The sequence below is a fragment of the Colias croceus genome, chromosome 5 (genome assembly GCF_905220415.1).
Source record: "Colias croceus chromosome 5, ilColCroc2.1".
Classification (NCBI taxonomy): Eukaryota; Metazoa; Arthropoda; class Insecta; order Lepidoptera; family Pieridae; genus Colias; species Colias croceus.
The window spans coordinates 12119739-12139651 of NC_059541.1; the positions used below are offsets into that span (position 1 = coordinate 12119739).

The 19913-nt window shown below is 32.6% G+C and overlaps 1 protein-coding gene across 1 annotated transcript in view; it reads left to right on the forward strand.

The window, feature by feature from the left end:
- The window catches only part of LOC123691586 (protein O-mannosyl-transferase TMTC1-like), a 119115-nt gene that overhangs the window by 26414 nt on the left and 72788 nt on the right, over positions 1–19913 (forward strand). Inside the window, exon 2 of the mRNA XM_045636041.1 lies at positions 12285–13079. Coding sequence (XP_045491997.1) covers positions 12784–13079 — 296 coding nt within the window. The 5' untranslated portion in view covers positions 12285–12783. The remainder of the gene's footprint in view (positions 1–12284; positions 13080–19913) is intronic.

The following is a 19913-nucleotide window of genomic DNA, read 5'->3' on the forward strand; positions in this document are numbered from 1 at the left end:
TGTCGTGACTGCTGATTTTGCTGAATGTTCATTGTTGAACGCCAGTGTTTAATTTTATTGTTTCGTTTTAATTCGTTTGTCTGTTGTCTTTTTGCGAGTTTCGTGTTAACTCTGCGATGTAATGACGAAATTACATGGTTTATATCAAAAGGATAACACTGTCGCAATGATGCGTATTATTATTCGTGTATATTTCTATTTATGTACTGTAAAAGTGTTAAAAATGTGCTAACAAACAAATAAGGGTCAGCAAACGAATAAAATTATGTTTAAGTACGCATCATGTATCAATCAAGTAAAGAATATTACTATAATTTGCCAACAACTAATAATATTCTTATAATTCGTATAATCCACCAACGTATGACAGAAGGATTACACTAATCAAATAACTAAACATATGACACAAGTAATCAAATAACTGAAGCAAACATTAATTATGAACAAAAATAATCAGCAACATTCATCGGGTTAGCTCTCACTTCATCAATCATCAAAGCATCGATCGATCCACGGCAACGGATAGTTTTTCTATTTAATCCACTGCTGCTTTGTCACTGTCGAATTATCTTGTCCTACAAATGTACATTACTGGCCGGTACAGGTACTTTGATAGATTGCCTGATGGTGTAATGCTTGGGTTATGGAGATCTGGGGTTGCCAAGTGGACAAAATGCCAAAACTAAAATTATTTTAGGCAAGGGAAAGTCTCTATTAGAAATATACATAATTATAGAATATATTATATGTAATAGTAGTGTGCGTTAATTAAATAAATACTTCTTCTTCTTCTGCTCTTTTAAATAGATAGGCCCTATGCCTTTGAATATGGAGCACATATCACCTATCACATTCGCCGACATACATAAAAAATAATATTAGAAGAGGAAAAAATCTACGCCGCTTCATAAAATTGACAAATATGTGGATTTTCAAATTGAGAAAAATTGGGTACGGACATGATATGTGTCGACAAACATTGATCTTTCACAATCTGTAATCAGTCGTAATGAACTCGTACGGTACGTAATGACCCAATTTTTAAGGAAACAGTACTCAACCCGGATTCATTTCATTTCAAAACAATTCCAAAGCGGCATGTACATTGTACATTCAATTAAATTTTAAAATCTCTCCATTACAAACTAAGCTCAAAATTGTTTTCTATTTCCGTCCGATCAAAATATTTCGTCACCAAAGTCAAATTTAGGGCTACCAATAAAGCTGATTGAGTTAGCCGAAACAACGGCTCTGTTCTCGATACAGCGCACAAACAAATCGGCCCGGGATAATTTATTCGCTTCGACATGAAGACTTTTACAAACACTTCCAGCTTTGCCTTTGTTTAAAATTCGGTGGATGTTTCTGGAGCGACAGTTGAAGGTCAAACGTGTTTTTAAAATGGACGGCAACGTAAATTAAAATGGGATCAATATTCATTATCTGTGAAGCGTTTTTAATTTGATCTTCCCTTTACTTCCTCCGTTGATGAATACGCTTTATGGGGTGACCATGTACATTGTAAATCATGGTAATATTCTATCGAAACTAGTGAAACAATCACATCCAATATTTAAGTTTTAGTTCGTATTTAATAGTAAATTTTAATGAAATTGAATTTAAAAAAAAGTCATCAGACACTTGTTGTCTATTATATCGTATCGCAAATAAAGCCTACGACGGAATAACTTGACCTCAAAGTGCAGTACACAACTTTTCAATAAGTTGATTTTATCACCCAGAATCTCACCAAGTCATTGCTTACCAATATTTACCTTGTTACAAATATTAGCATTTGTTCAATACCGCTTGAATCTAAACAATAGCATTGATGTAACCACAAACATTCATACACATTACAAATAGCGCATCCAATAAATGGCGTCCATAAAATGGCCACGATCGGAAATTTCGGCGCAATAAATTTGTCACAGTTATGTATTCAATAGAGTAATTAAGTACTATATCATGTAACATTATTGGTTTCATGCGAAGATTAATTATATGTACTTTTGTAATTTTCAATTTTAATCATAAGCGTTATCACCTTCGTGCGGTATTATTTTTAATGAATGTGATGTGTTCATTTTAATGCGCTTTTTGGTTTTAATAAAATTTATAGATAAATAAAAAACTTTTGCATATTCTGAAATAACAATTAAAACCTATACTTTGTTACAACGCGTTTTCTCTAGTTAGAATCAGTAAACCAAACTTATTATAGTTAGCCTAGTACGTGTTCTAAACGTGTGTGTACGTGTTAGGGTAGAAATTATGAAAAATAAAAGAAACTTAAAGAAGATCTATGTCACTGAGGATTATTCAAAAGAAGTGTTAGAAAAGAGAAAGGCTTTGCAAGCAGATTTAATTGAAGAAAGGAAGAAGGGCAATATAGCATATTTGAAATACGATAAACTAATAGTAAAAGAGAACACCAACATTCAGGAGAAAAGGAAAAGAGAAACTTCTGCTTCACCGTCTTATAAGAACCAACCAAAAAAGCAACAGACTCTGTCCTCAATCAAGTCAAACAGATCCAATGCATTTGATACTATGCGATCCAGGTCAAACTCTCTTTCTAACTTATCTACAACGAAAAAGCAATAGCAATCAAGTACTGGCAAACGGAAAAACAAACTAACTGAAGCAACTACTTACGAAAAAACGACAAACAACTTTTCTCCCCCAAGCCGACTGGTCCTCGTGGGGGAAAGAGACCAACACCCTCCAACAATAAATCTCGCAAACTCAGAACCACATTTTGATACAAAAATATATATTGCAGCCCTCAATGGACTCACTTTGAAAAATGATGAAAATCTCACCGAATTAATGTACGCGCTAGAACGAATCAAATGGGACATTGTTGGATTGAGCGAAGTGAGAAGATTGGGTGAACACATTGTTGATCATCTGGACTACATGTTCTACCATATAGGGGAAACCCCAGGTCAGTATGGGGTTGGATTTATTCTAAAAAAACACATAACCAAGTACGTAGAAGGGTTTATAGGAATTACGGAACGCATTGCAGTAATGAATCTAAAACTTCCAGGCTACAGAGATCCCTGGTCTATTTTTCAAATATATTCGCCTACCGAACAATCTAATCTAGACACTATAAATACATTTTACCAAGATTTAAATAAAGCTATTCAAGAACACGCCCATAAAAACTTAATAGTTATGGGAGATTACAATGGTCAAATCGAGAGAGGAATAGGAGAAAATATGGTGCTAGGACCATTTACTTACAGCAGTAAACCCAGAAGCAGAAATGGAGAGAAAATAATAAATTTTGCATTCGAAAACAACCTCACTATATTAAATACTATATATAAAAACATAAGAAAAATATGTGGACGTGGCTTTCGCCTGACGGTAACACAAAAAACGAAATAGATTTTATATTGACCAACAAGAAAAACAACTTCACCAACTTCGACGTCATTAATAAACTAAATTTTAATACTAACCATAGACTAATCAGAGCTGAATTGAAAATAGTGCAACCCAAAAGGCCGAGACCAAAATTAAACCTATTGAAAGTTAAACTTGGATTACAGCAAGAGGAACAAATAACAGCCGCTCTTAATAATAAATTCAGAAACTATACACGTGACACAATGGAATTGGGAACACAAGAAAAGTATAATTTCATAGAAAGTATTATTAAAAACCAGTTACAATCAACTACAAAAACTAAACAAGAACCTAAAAAGTGGCTATCAACAAGCACTATGAAACTGTTAGAAGAAAGAAACCATCTAATCAGCACAAGAAATTTACATGACAGAAGAAAACATATCACAAAAATTAGCAAAGAAATTAGAAACAACATAAGGAAGGATAGAAGGAAAATAAGAATGGAAACATTTGAAAAGTATATAGCGAAAACAGGTGGAGTCAAAAAGGCCTATAAGGAATTATCCAATTCTCTAGACTGGATCGTTAAAGTAAAAAGCAAAAGGGATAAGTGGAATCATCGTAGAACAGACATATTAGAAAAAGCAACATCTTAATATAAGCAACTTTATGAATGCAATGTTACACAAGGTGAAATTAAGTTAGAAGAACTTTCAGATGTTCCTGCTATCTTGCAATCTGAAGTTAAGGCAGCAATTAATACGCAAAAGGAAGATAAAGCACCGGGACCGGATGGAATACAGAATGAAATTCTAAGAAAGAGCATGGTAATTTTAATACCCATTTTGACAGACTTGTTTAACAACATCATACAAACCGAAATTATTCCGCATCAATGGACAACAACTAATATCACCCTGCTATATAAGAAAGGAGATAAACACGACATACGGAACTATCGTCCAATTAGTCTTATGTCCAACATCTACAAGATTTTTGCTAAGATAATTCTAAAACGAATCGAAAAAAGGTTAGATGAACAACAACCTATCGAGCAGGCAGGATTTCGAAAGAACTTTTCAGATAAAGATCATATTCACGTAATACGTCAAGTTTTAGAAAAATACAACGAATATCAACTCACTTATTATATTGCGTTCATAGACTATAGCAAAGCATTTCACTCTCTCCTGCATGTGAAAATATGGGAAGCTCTAGTGGAACAAGGAATTGACCACAAATACATTCGGCTGCTACAAAACGTTTATAGTAAAGGCACAGCGAGGATTCAACTTGAAAAGAAAGGTATTCCATTCAAAATTGAAAAAGGTGTAAGACAAGGAGACCCCCTATCCCCAAAACTCTTCTCTGCCGTATTGGAATCAATCTTCAGAAAGCTTAACTGGGAACATCACGGTATCATGGTGGATGGAGCATCGCTGACGCACTTGAGATTCGCCGACGACATTGTGCTATTTGCCAAAACGTCAGGGAGCCTAAGCATAATGTTAAAAGAACTTGCAATAGAAAGCGATAAAGTAGGGTTAAAACTGAATCCGGAGAAGACTAGACTGATGACAAACGGAAACAAAAACATGATACAATTAGAGAACACCGAAATAAACTACACCGACGACTTCATCTATCTAGGACAGATCATAACCCAAAAGGAACCTATGCACAAAGAAGTCCAGAGAAGAATCACACGCGGCTGGAAAAGATACTGGGCCTTAAAAGAAATAATGAAAGATAAAAACTTTCCCATAAGCACTAAAGGTAAATTATTCAACACCTGTATATTACCAATCCTTATGTATGGCTGTCAATCATGGGCTCTCACTCAGGAGACAACAAGCAAGCTCGCTATCTGTCAACACGCCATGGAAAGAAGTATGTTGAATGCTAAGAAATCCGACAGAATGAAGAACCATGTCATCAGGAATAAAACTAAGAGTATAGACGTAGTTACTAAAATAAAAAGAATCAAATGGAGGTGGGCGGGACATATGATAAGGGATCAGGACAAGTGGAGTAAAAGAGTGACAAGATGGTATCCTAGAGATGGAAAAAGGAAGAGGGGCAGACCGCTGAAAAGATGGGATGATGATATTAGACAAGTGGCAGGGGTTATGTGGAATAGAGTAGCTCAGGACAGATCGGAATGGAAACGGTTGGAGGAGGCCTTTGCCGATTGGCAAACAGATCTTCAGAAAATAAAGAAACACCAAATATTATAATAATTAAAATAGTGAATAGTTTGTTAGTTTTTGCAATTGTATCATTTTCATTATATGTATGTATTAGACTTAAGTTTGATCTGAAATAAAAGGCTATCTTATCTTATCTTATCTTAGTACGTGTTCTACTAGGTTATTATAGGTATACGTGTATTATACACCAGTAGACATTATAATATAAACCCCTGATTAAAACCCTAAAGCTAATTTCAAATTACCAATGTTTTATATTTACACCATAAACTTACATTAATTGACTGAACCGAAAATACCCAACAAAGTTGAAAATATTAATGAATAATGGGTGTTCGCGTGGCTTGAGGCGAAACAAAAGTTAATGAGCTCTCACAGCGTGAAAGTTTAATCGAATTACGGACCGCAAGACACACCCGCGATGTGGCGATGTTAACAATTACCCGGCTTTGCGCGGAAAAATAATATGGCAAAACATTTTATCTGTTTCGTAAATATGTTGGTTTCTTTTGTGTAAGATTTATGTGCTTTTGTATTTAGAACTTTCGAAGCTTTTTTCTTCCTATCTTTCTCATAGAAAGCAATGTAGTAGAGTAGATATTCCAATTTTATTTGTAACTAGCTGCGCTTCACGGTGGCTTCACCCGCGTGGCTCCGCTCCTGTTGGTCTTAGCGTAATGATATGATAGTCTTCCTCGAAAAATGGGCTATCTAACACCAAAACATTTTTCAAATCGGTCCAATAGTTCCTGAGATTAGCGCGTTCAAACAAACAAACTCTTCAGCTTTATAATATTAGTATAATATAATATCATCTCCAACTCCAAGGCAATTATGGTATATTGATACATTTATAGATATTTAAAATATTATATACAAAGATACAATTCCAAATCTTGTTCTGAGAAGGTCTGTTCACCGATATCTGAAAATAATATTAAAACAGATGTTATGAACTATGAATAATCCTGCCATATTATTTCAATCCTTTATGGAGTTTCTTGCCGGTTCTTCTCCATAGATACTGCTTTCCGAATCGGTGGTAAATGTTAAAAATATGTAATGACGTTTCAAAAGTGCTTCTCGAAGATGTCTAATTAAATAAATAAATGTTTGAGTTTGAGTATATAATATATATGTTTGATAATATCCACTAAAACTTTCTACAAATACAAACACGTATAATATAAATAGAAAACGGGATTATGTCTTGTTACCATCACGCAAACACTATTTGAATGTAGGCAAAGAGTTGTCAAAAAATATCCCCCGTTTTTTGAACATCGAGCGGCTTTATTTGAAATTTAATCTGTCAAAGCGATGAAAAGATTCCCGCTGCCGTGAATTTGAATAGAATTGAATAACTGAACTTATTCGTGTATTCATTAACACATACATGGGGATCATTTTGATAAGTGCCTTATTGTATTTGAATTGCATTGCGTCTGTATCGAATCTGTAATTGCGTACCTGACATGTTAATTAACGCTTTTGTCTTATGTTTTATTTTGATTTGTAATTTGCGATTTAATATCGATTTTATCATAAACTATTTGGTTTTAGGAAAATATTATACAATGGTTAAAGTTTGCGATTTTAAGGATGTTGCTTTATTTGATGAGTACATATTTTAATATTTATTTTGTTCTACGATTGATATAGAAATGTGAACTTAACTCGCTAGATTGTTGATTACTCAGGAAGGCTATAGTATTTTATTATAGTTCTACATAGGAACATTTTAGTATCATTTAATTTTCAATATGTTTAAAGCAAAACAGAGTGTAGAGTATAATTATGTGCGCTACCTACGCTACGATTCACCTGGCGTAGACAGTCCGATATACGCACGTAGCCTATAATATTATCGATGTAGAAGGTGAATATTTTTAGAAATAGACATTATAAAATAAATACAAGATTCAAAATAGATAATCCAATTATATATTATGAGAATGCGCAAAATGCGTAAGTGTAGAGAAAACGAAATAATATGATAAGACTCGTCGTAGACATATCGTAGGCTGTCCGGTCTACGAGCGTAGGATGTTTAATGTTTATGTTGTGTTTAAAAATGAACCTTGAAACTTATTAAAATAGATTTCAAAATTGTTTAGTCGTATTAAATTTGTGGTTTATAATAGACATAGTTTGGGACTGGTCCCAAAACAAAGTTGAATAAATATGATATACTTAATATAAATTCTGAATATATCTTGCCGGTTCTTCTCCATAGATACTGCTTTCCGAATCGATTGTAAATGCTAAAATTGTTATGATGATTTAAATGTACTTCTAGTCGAAGTATTATTGTATAAATATTTGAGTTTGTTTGAGTTTCAATTTATAAATTTTGCAAAAAAATTGTTTTACAATTAACTTTTGTATGTTAATCATAGGAGTTGAAACTTAAGTAGGAAAAGTATTAAAAAAATAAATTAAAAATAAAATAAATAATATTATGACAAATAAAATATAAATATAATACTTATAACTGTTCTTTAAGCTGTTCTAATCAAATAGAAATACATCATAACAGAGATGGGCAAAGTTTTCCCATTGGCTTGAACTTTCTTGTTACTTAATGTTATAATATTTTAAAACATGAAACAAAATGACTCGCTGCGTTAGCCACGGGAGGGAATTCTCTTAAATAAATGAAAGGAATACTTACTTTATAAATACAATATTTAACTTATACTTCTCGTATCTTTAAGCGTACCTTTTATATATAGAACAGTATTATTTAAATAACGATTAGTATTATAAAATCACTATTAAAGTTACCATTTAAAGTTTTAAAATAAACACGTCGTTATATTCTAAGGGTTAGTCAAAGGTAAAGGTTAGTATAGGGCATCCACATAAATCTATCCATTTATATTTAATCCAATGTAAACGAGGGCGTATCCTAAATACAGTGTCTAATGCGAGACTGAATTGAGTAGTCTTAAATTTAATTTCTACTTCATCTATTTATTTTAATCTATTTCTAAAAAACTGTGTATAAATAAACTAGCATAAATAAAAAAATACGTTTGGCACTCGGGGACTACCGCGGTAGAGCTATTGCATAGCATGCCTTCAAGCCACACCTCCGTGCCTGTCGGAGTGGGGAGCGTGAGGTTTTTCGTTACGCAATTTCTGGATTCGGTCCCCGCGCTCAAGGCCCGCGATAGAATCTATGCAATAGCTTAAAAACTCTGTATAAGTAAAATTCAAGAATTGTTACATAATTCTAAATGAATCAATCACAACATAAATTATCGACTATAAGTACCTATTACATCTTTATTCAAAACACTTATAATACAGAAATAGATTACTCTCCACAACCACATTAATTTGCCGTATTACTAACATTTAACGACCGCCTCCTTGGTACAGTGGTTGACGCGTGAGCATAGAACCGATGGTTCGATTCCCGGTGGAGACGAAGGGAAAAAAATGCCTCGGTCTGGCAGGACACAGAAGGCTACTAGTCCCTAAAGAAAATCGATCAGTGAAACAGATGTATAATGCATCTGCCCCTTACCCCACTAGGGGACATGGGACTTCACTTACTAACATTTAATAGTTTTACAACCATTGAACACGACACGGCGTGACAAATAATATCGACGTGACTAGCTGTGCCCCGCGGTTTTACACGCAGTGCTCCACTCCTGTTGGTTTTATCGTGATGATAAGTATTCTATAGCCTTCCTCGATAAATGGGCTATCTAACAACGAAAGAATTTTTCAAATCGGACTAGTGGTTCCTGAGATTAGCGCGTTCAAACAAACAAACTCTTCAGCTTTATAATATTAGTATAGATTACAAACACGTCACATAATGTGACATTATCCCACGAGTTGGAATCCCTAACAAGATGAATGGAGGACGCTTGTTCCCGTAATTCAAGAGATACAAATTGTTTAAAAGTTTTCGGTTTCGTTCCAGTTAGATAAGTGTTATTGTCAAGGTGATTTTCAGGGATCTTTGAATGTATGAGTTTATAGTATCTGCCACATATTTAAGCTATGGTATAGAGTTTTTAAAGTTAGGGCTTGTGAAGTTAAATCATATAGAGTTTGATCTTTGGCCCTACATTAAGTCTTATGGATTTTTACTTTGTCTAAAACCTAATAAATTATATAGTAAAACCTTCATCATGAATCACTCAAAAAAATCGCATCAAAATCCGTTGTGTAGTTTTAAAGATTTAAGCATACAAAGGGACATAGGGACAGAGAAAGCGACTTTGTTTTATATCATGTAGTATACATTATAAGTGCCTTGCTGCTATTTCAAACAAGTAGAATTTACCAAATACCTTATTGCCATTTATTCCTTTGAAAGCATTACGAGTAATCATTACCAGAAGCCTTGCTGCAATGCAGTCAAATATAAAAGTAACAGTATTTCATGAAACCAGTTACACATCAAATGCGTACTTTTTAAATTTTTGCTGGGTTAAACCAGTGTTACCTAAATAAGCTTATACAATATATATTATAACAGTTTACAAGCGTGCGCGACATTCCTCCGGTTTCCCCGTGATCCAATGCACTTAGAGGCTTCCTGATCTTAATAAGCAATAATATCATGATAAAACATGGATGGAAAAATTGGATTAAATTCTTACACGGCTTTCAGTATAATTTAAATCTATAACTAGGTTTTGTAAGCTTCGTAAATACATGGTTTCTTAAAATAAGGATTACTTGGTATGTGTTAACTACTGACTATAGAGTAAAAAGTGTTAAAGATACGCTATTTAAAAAAAATACTTTACTTTGTGTTAATTGAATTAGAAATTATAATTAAAACATATTAAGAAGCTCATGTGATAAAACGATTTCTAATACAGAATACAATAAAAATACTTTAACAATTCAAACAGTTTTATGTTTTACTAAATACTTTTAACAAATACGGCAAAAAATACGCCTGTCATTATTAAAAATTTAATAACCTCCCCTAACCGCCCCCACACTTTACATTTTAACGCACTAATTTACAATCAAAATTAATTAAACCGAAAGTACCTTTGTCAGAATCGGCTCGGCTTTATGAAGGCAAGTTCTTAATTCGCGAAGTAGTTGAGAGGATTAGCTTGGCATAACATTAGCATTACAAACGAGGCTGGAGATGTGAGCTTTGCGCCGTCGCCGTCGTTGTCGACAGGGTATTGGAATTACCTACGTTAAGAAAACCTACATTTAGAACGTCTTGTAGAATGAGATATGCCGTTATTCACCATGTAAGAAAATGTAGTAGAAATGTTTAAGATAATCAGTTTCGTTCTTTATTATCTACTCCAAGTCATACCTAAATCGCAGAAGAAAACATTGAAACGTTGTGCATAGAAGGTTTAATGTTTCCCTTTTTAAAAGAAAGTTCAAACATTATAATATTATCTTAGATTACAAAATAAAAGACAGATGGAGCGATGCCGAACTAAACCGAATAATTTATCGTCATTTTCAATAAAGCTATGTGTGCTGTCATTTCGCCGCTGCAGTGTACGTACACGGTGCTTCTGTGTGCGTGTAATGTTGCCAGATATTGAAAAATTTCCCAAATTTTTCCCCGACTACGCAAAAAAGAGGGTTATGTTTTTCGAGTTTATGGATGTATGTATAATATTTCTTTGACACGCCCTGCAGTATAAACCGTTGGACCGATTTTGAGTTGTGAGGTTTCATTGCAATGATCTGAATTATTATGTTAGTGGCGGTAGTGACGTAGGCTATATACATAAATGAGAAGTCGAGTTTTAATTTTTATTTAAATTCTTTTATTACATAAAGTACCTGCCTACTAAAGTTATATTATATGGACAAAAAAATTGTATTCAATTTTTTATTAAATAAATTACATAAAAAAAGTTTCAGTATTAACTATAATAATTATATTATTTTTTATTTTTCATAATATATGAATACGAATAGCGGTAGTTTTTAGTCGAGAATACGGGACACTTTATTTTCATCATATCCATCATAGAGTTCACATAAATTAAATCGCTAGCGAAAACGACTATGACGTTTTTAAGCTTTATAAAAGTAACAAAATAATGTATTATGCTTATTAAAATAATCTAATAATTATCATGAACCTTTAGTGCACTATACAAATAATCACATTCACGATCGAAAAATCCAACAGCATTACCCTGAAGATCCTTTAACCATTTTACCGTTTTACCAATAAAAATGGCAAATTCATTTTCAAAATACTGGCAACATACGTTGAAGTTTTGTATTCCTTCATATCTGTAAAATTATTATTTGTATAAAGAAATAAATCAGCCAAATAATCTACAGAAAACCTGTGAAACGATGTTTCATCTTTTTTTTTGTTTTCGGGAACAAATTTTACAGCGTTTTATTATCACAAGACAGCATTTTTTTACTAAAATTGCAAACCCTTTTTGACGTATTGCATGACACTATATGCGCTATAGCACTGGTGCAGCGACGTATTTGTTTTTGATTTCGTATTTTCTTTGACAAGGGCGACGGGCGATTGTCATGCTCCATCTGTACTTTATTTTGTAATCTAAGAATATTATGTTATGTTTTACACCAAAAGAAATTTATAAGATAACCAGCATTAATAACATAACTATGAAATGACAATATTATACAGATGATCACTGAATAGCCGTAACCGTTTGTAAAATGCTCTAACATTTAACACAAACCATTCCATTGTTTCAGGTACTTTCGATATCTGATGCGGAAGCAGAAAAGCCGAAACCATCTACAAAGGGAAATCTTTCTCCGAGCCGAGCTTAGGGCCTCATGAATATGACATTAGCTGTGGACTGACCCACTATGTTGATTTATATGGGGGCGATCCATCAACCGTGATAAACGGACCAACGTACAAACTATACGCGCTACATTGTGAACTTCTGAATGAGGTTCCCATAATGGACATGCTAGAAAAACGAGTATTACAAAGCTAATTTTTGATCCGGAACTAATGTACGTTCGTAATAAATCATAGAATAATTTAACTAACATACTCAATATATTAACGTAGTTTCTATCGTGTTTTGTAAACAGAACTTCTGTACTAGGTATAACTTTATAATTATTATCTCTAATGCCAATAATCATAAAACTTTCATTAAATCGAGCTAACAATTCCATAACCTCCACCCTCAAACGAAGTGTAATGAATTCCTCGTAAAGACCAAACAGAGATGTAAACATGCGTCGTCGCCCCTTGCCATCCGTGCGGGAGGAATCCAGCTCGAAGTCATGGAAGAGCGTATGCGAGAGTGAATGGACGATCTACGCACTTGTCGCATCAGTTGGTGCTCTGACGTATTCAAACAGTCTGAATGGGGACTTCGTGCATGACGACATCCCGGCGATCGTGTCTAATGGAGATGTTAATGGCGCGAATTCTGTGCTGCGGATATTTAAGGATGACTTCTGGGGCACGCCGATGTCGGATGTGCATAGCCACAAGTCGTATCGGCCGCTGACTACGCTGACCTTCAGGTACAAATATTATAATCATAATTTAATAATAAATTAGATACTATTAGACTTAGAAATACTTAGAAATATTAATTAGCACTTAATACTTAATGATGAAATATATTATATAATACAACTAGCGGTCCGCCCCGGCTTCGCCCGTGGTACATATTAACGTTTTCTCTACATAAGAACCATCCTCGTACTTCAAGGAATATAATAAAAAAAGAATTATCGAAATCGGTTCAGCCGTTCTCGAGTTATGGAATTACAACGAAAAGTGGCATTGATTTTTATATATTAGATATTGTGAAAATGGTCCCAGCATGTGTTGCACAAGGAACTTTTTACAACGCTGGATATCAGTGACTAGTGATCTGTTTATTTTATGCACATTTCAATATTTCATTTTTAAGATATTGACACAAAGATAAATACTTCGTTTACACACCTACACTATAAAATCATGTTATTATACGTAACACAAACTCACTATTATTAATAATTATATGTACTACTAGTTCATTGACAGAACCTCACGCCACCACTTCAAAGCCATAATATCCTCAAGATAATTTAAGGAATGAAATATTGCTTACCTTTAATTAATTTAATTATAATTTCAAATGCGTTGTCTCCAACCACCGCAAGATAATGAACCGCCGAAATCAAAATATACATGTTACGGTATGTTACCGTACAACTAGAAATTAAAGGGGTACCTAACTAAATTAATAAATTCCATTTAATTGGTTAAAAGTTTTATTAATTGCGTAACTATAAATTAATTTAAAATATTTTGAAATTAATATATCCTATTTTGAAAAAACTTTGCTTTAATCAAAATACCAATTAATTTCTACAGATAATCATAATGGCTCATTAAAATTAATACCTTCACAACTCATTACCTAAATAATTTAGAGAACGTGAAATCAAAATTAATCATAGATTATCCCGTACAAAACTTGAACAACCTCACGCAATTAATTCGAGCTTTTTTACCGATATAATTACTAACGTTTTAATTTTTAATACTTTAAATACACCTTTCGACTAAAATAAACTAACTCATTACAACAAACTAAACGTTAGAATACACAAACGGAACGAGATGCAAATATTAGCTTTCCTAACTTGCTGGGTCGATATAACCCGACCGTTGCCGGCGGGTGGCTACAGCCCTTAAACGTATTACGGCGCGTGTATTTTTGTTTCGGCGGCATTGTCGTGAACCCTCACAAATCAGAACTTGTTTTCTTGGTGTTAAACAAAGACGACGTCATTTTCGGCGATAATAGCTTAGGGAATAGCCTCCAGTGATAGATGGCGGCAGTGGATTAGAGTTTCAGACGATAAATAACACTTTCTTTATGTTTTATGGTCTCATCTAAGAGGATTCGGTTAGCGAATTTGCTTCACTGAAATGTTTTTCGTAATAGTCAATCGTAAATTAGATTTTCATTTTTTCTGTTTCTTTTATAGACGGCGTGATGTATTATTATTGGTGTACGGGAATTTAAAACGACTGGAACTTTTTGTGTTTCCGCGAGTAATTGATTTACAGTAGGTAGTTTTATTAATGTTTCGTTTTATGATATCGAAATGTACAAGAAAGTGTTTTATTGTATATAAATTATAGGTACATTGATATAAACTATTTATTTTTGGATGAGAGCATTTGCAACAACTAACAAAATACATCGTTCAGTATATCTGTAAATTTCATATTAAATTATTGCTCATGCTTTTAAGGCAACTATTTTTCTATTGTATTATTCAGAAACTTATTTGATCAAATACAATTTTCGAACGGTATACACAATATGCATAATAAAACATAGAGGGTAGAGCAAATGTCAGATGTTGCTATTTGTATCACTTGGGCTGATTTTTTAATCCTTGGTTAAAGCTTATTCATCGAATAACGTATTAGACTACCATTTCAAAAATATATTCTAATTGTCCGTATTTGACAGTTTACATGTTGTGTGACATTTTAAAATGTTCGTGTAATACTTTATTGGATGGATAAATTTTAACCAAGTATTGAAAAATCGGCGCTTAGATATAAAACTGATAATATTATAACTGTTAGACAGAGGGAAGAATCTAAAAATGTTCTACTTATGCATAAAGAAAAACAAAGAATTGAAACAGATATTGTAAAATGTTTATCTACTGTACTGTCTGTAGGTACTATACATGGATACTAGGATAAGTTTTTAACATCGATCAGTGAGCATGATACATTCATCCTAAACATTAAGCTCTTTTGTTCTGACCATAGCACTAAATTTAACCATAAATCGATTCGCTTCAATCTGTGATATTCCGTATTCTTTAGTCAATACATATTTTTATTTCTCTCTGTTCATCATATCTGCGTAAATATCAAAATAGTATGTTCCTTACAAAAACATGTCAAACAGATATCAAATTCTTTGTCACACGTTCCAGGAAACCACGCGGCAACCACACTCGACTGACGTGTTCTATCATAAAGGAATCAAGAAAATATCAGTGCGTTGTCACTTTTTGTACCACTATCCGATTCTTTGGTACCATTTTTACAATATCAACGACTAAACAACATACCAATAAAGCTCTTTTATCATCGCGATAAGGTCCAAAATTGTCTTGAAAGAAAATAAGTAGGATTTTTGCGTTTAAGCGAAATGGGTCGTGTGATACGTAGATTTGAATATTTTTTTGTACGTTATAACACAACGTCTGAATAGAACGAAATGCCATTTATTTTCAGTATGTTGAGGTTCATTTTGTAACCAATAATGATATTATGTCAATGTTTCTTTTTCGACTTTGCTCCGCGTTTTATTTCAGACGGAATATAACGTGTTTTTGTAAGCGATTTCTGATGTAGTATTTTGCTTTAAATACCTTATATGAAATTGAGACTTGTACTCTATGCTTTAGGGGTAAGAATTGCGTAAATAGATAACGTAATTTAGTTGCCTTTACTGTAATGTGCTCAGTGCTTCCCTTAAATAAATAAGAAAGTTTATTATAAGAAAACTTGCTTGAAATTAAAAGTACAGAAGAAAATTAATTTAAGTTGGAGAATCCATCAAGTGTACAGTAATTTATTGTATGTGATTGATAATAAATGAAGGAAGAAGACATAATGGCATTTCTATAAAGAAAGATAGCGTAAAGATAATGAAATAGCCTAAATAACTTTCTCTATTCCTTCCCTATTCCTCTTAATATTTATAACTTGAATAAAAATTATTTGGTTCTATGAAAGTATCCATACTAATATTATAAATGCAAAAGTAACTCTGTCTGTCTGTCTGTCTGTTACTCAATCACGCCTTAACTACTGAACCAATTTGCATGAAATTTGGTATAGAGATAATATTTTGATACCCGAGAAAGGACATAGGATAGGTTTTATCCCGGAAATCCCACGGGAACGGGAACTATGCGGGTTTTTCTTTGACTGCGCGGGCGATGCCGCGGGTGGAAAGCTAGTAGTATATATTTATGGGATATTTTCGTAAACGTTTCCATTAAGAATTAAATCTGTATGATCTATATGCTATTAGTTACGATATATCTACCTATACGAGATATAAAGCTAAAGAGTTTGCTTGTTTGAACACGCGAATCTCAGGAGCAATTGATCCGATTTGAAAAATTATTTCGGTGATAGATAGTCTATTTAATGAGGAAGGATGAAGACCTTAATATATAATATAATATCATCACGCTTGCAAGGCCAACAGGAGCGGAGCAAAGAAGGTAAAATCGCGGGGCACAGCTAGTAGTTAATATATAACCATTTATTTATTAACCATTGTATATTTATATATTAACCACAGTTATATATAAACCATTGTACAATTGATTGTAATTATATCAATACAGGGGCTGTAAAATTTCTTTACTCATCGTTACATCTTCACAAAGATGATCGCCGTGCTCTTCGTATAATTGTGTTAATTTCTTAGTATTAAGAAAACGACTAACTAATTATTTATTCCGCGTAATATCGGACAACTGTTCTCTATTTTCCATCTCTTTACTTGTTTAGAGATTTATTTTCTAAGAATCGTATTCATAGTCAATTAAATTGAATTTTCTACTTTGAGCAGTTATAGCTTGTTTTGCAATAAACAAAAACTAGAGTCCGAGTAATATATTTTACACAAAATTGTAAATCGTAAACAGATACGATATTCACATTTATTTAATACTAGTGGTCCGCCCCGGCTTCGCCCGTGGTACATATTTCGCAATAATAGGTAGCCTATGTCCTTTCTCGGGTATCAAAATATCTCCATACAAAATTTCATGCAAATTGGTTCAGTAGTTTAGGCGTGATTGAGTAACAGACAGACAGACAGAGTTACTTTCGCATTTATATTATTAAGTATGGATTATGGTATTATGGTATTAAAAATGAGCACCTGAAATTTATTTTAATAAAAAAGTAGGTTTACAATTATAATCAAAACTTTAATATTAATTTTTTCAACAGATATCTTTAAGAAGCGCTACGGAATCGCCATAATATAGTTTTTACGTCTTCTTCTTTTATATAACTTTACTGAAATTTCTGAAAATGTACATACCTTTTATTATTTTACAAAAATATAATAGTTACATACTTAATAGCAATATTATTGAACCCATTCTTCATAGAAAATGTATAATTCTAATGAGTACGTAAGCAAGAAAATTCTTAACTAATTGTGGTCACCCTATATTGAAGGTAAGTTCTGAAATGAATTTAGGGCACTGATTAGTGATTACACATTACGGAACTATTCGTCCTAATTCACGCAACTTTACCTGCATTCTTTACCCACATCCTTGTTTGATTTTCTCCAGAATTAACCGCAGAAAGTGAAAATAAACCAAGATTGAAATCACATGACAAAATAATGAACGTTCTATGTAAAGAGAGCTACTATTAAGTAGTCTGTGTCTAAATGTAAGACCTATGTAATAAACCTAAAATGTGTGTGAATTTCTAAAAAAACATTACCTATTTGCTTTGTAGTGTTTGGAGTGCATATTTGCATGCATTTGCTATTTCAGCATTTTCTATCGCGTACTAAATACTAATAGCGTACTATTTATAAAGTTTTTTTCACAAATAATGTTGCTATAATATGATATATTTCGTTTTCGTATCTAATATATTTTATTTTGTTTACGTTAATACCAAGTAATCACTTCGTAAATAAAACAATTTACAACATGTTTTATGTTGTGCAAGTAAAACAAACAGAACTTTCAATTCTAACTGTTTATTCAGTTGTGGCACAATAGCATATAATATCTCTATTGATCACAGATTCTGCCAAAATATTATGAATAAAATCCATTTCTATGTCAATATTATATTAATAAAAGTTATTTTTAAACCACTAAATTCAGCATTAATTTAGTGTCAGAACAATTATTCATTAGCTGGTTACTAACTGCATTAATATTGATCTTCTAACCACGCTTCGCGGTTTTGGATTATTTCACATGACGTTTTGTTTGCCAACTGCGTAATTTAAATCAGCAAATGTCGACAAATTGCAACGGCATTATAAATGACATGTTTAATGCAGAATTTGATATACGTACTGCGAGAACCATTGAAATATATTACGAGCATGTGTTACAGAATTTTGGGTCAAATATTTGTTTTGCAATTGTAATTCACACAATGTTTAAAACGTTATATGTATCAAATTAAACGAGGCTATCGCGAGAAAGTAAAATAAACTATTAGATAATAAAATAAATCATCAGCAGTCTCATCGTCATCATAAGAATCGACCTGTATTTCTTCCCGCTGTATGGAAAAAAATAATTAAATAAGTTGTTTTAATTTCCATACTGTATAAATACAGTAAGAAAATTCTTAACTAATTGCGGTCACCCTATATTCAAGGTAAGTTCTGAAATGAATTTAGTTATGTATGTTCTTAGGTTCATCAAGAGAAGAAAAAGCTTAGGTTAGGTTTTTCTTATTATTTATTTATTCATGAATTCATCTACAAAAAGAAAAACAAAGAGCAAAAGAAAAAGAAACAATTAAACTATTAGTAAACATCATAAATTCAGCCTATCTGGCTGTTAAGATTATTTATTTCGGTGTACTTTAAAATATTTCTTTTGTACCTTATCTAATCTCGAGATTAAATGTTGTTTTCAACTAAGACCTAAGGCTCTACGAAATGTTCCTTTAAAAATTCCAAAGTGAATTATTAAGGAATGATTTGAGTTGAAAAATTACGTATTCAAAAGAATTCGAACTCGATTCTTATACCTCTGAACTTGGCACGTTTGAATTTTTACCCAAAGGTTTCGATGACAATTTCGTTAAAACTTATTTCTGGTTTAAGTAAAATTATCTTTAAAATAATCTTAGAGACAGCGTTTTAAAGATTTTATTGAAACCAATTCGTAAAATAAAAGATAACTCAACAATTGTTTAATTATACTATTGATAAATTAATTCTCAATTGCTACTCGGAAAAATAAATACAACACATTTAAATTTCTCTTCGATATCAATTCTTCTAGCTAAATAAAATTAATTAATCATACCAAATGAATCCTTCCAGAAACCGGAAAGTACCTATTACATATTAAATTTCACATACATAATATAAAGTTGACCTTCATATAAACAACATCACACGGGTGACTAGAAACGGAAGGTAACAAGGGACAGAATAATCCGGAAATTCCATGGCTTATTGTGAAAGATTAAAACGTCCCTTTTGGGTCATAATATGTTCCGAAAATCACTGGATAATATGATGAAATAAATGAACAAAGTGGATTTTCCTTTGTTTTATTTGTATGTATGCTGTTAGGTTTTTA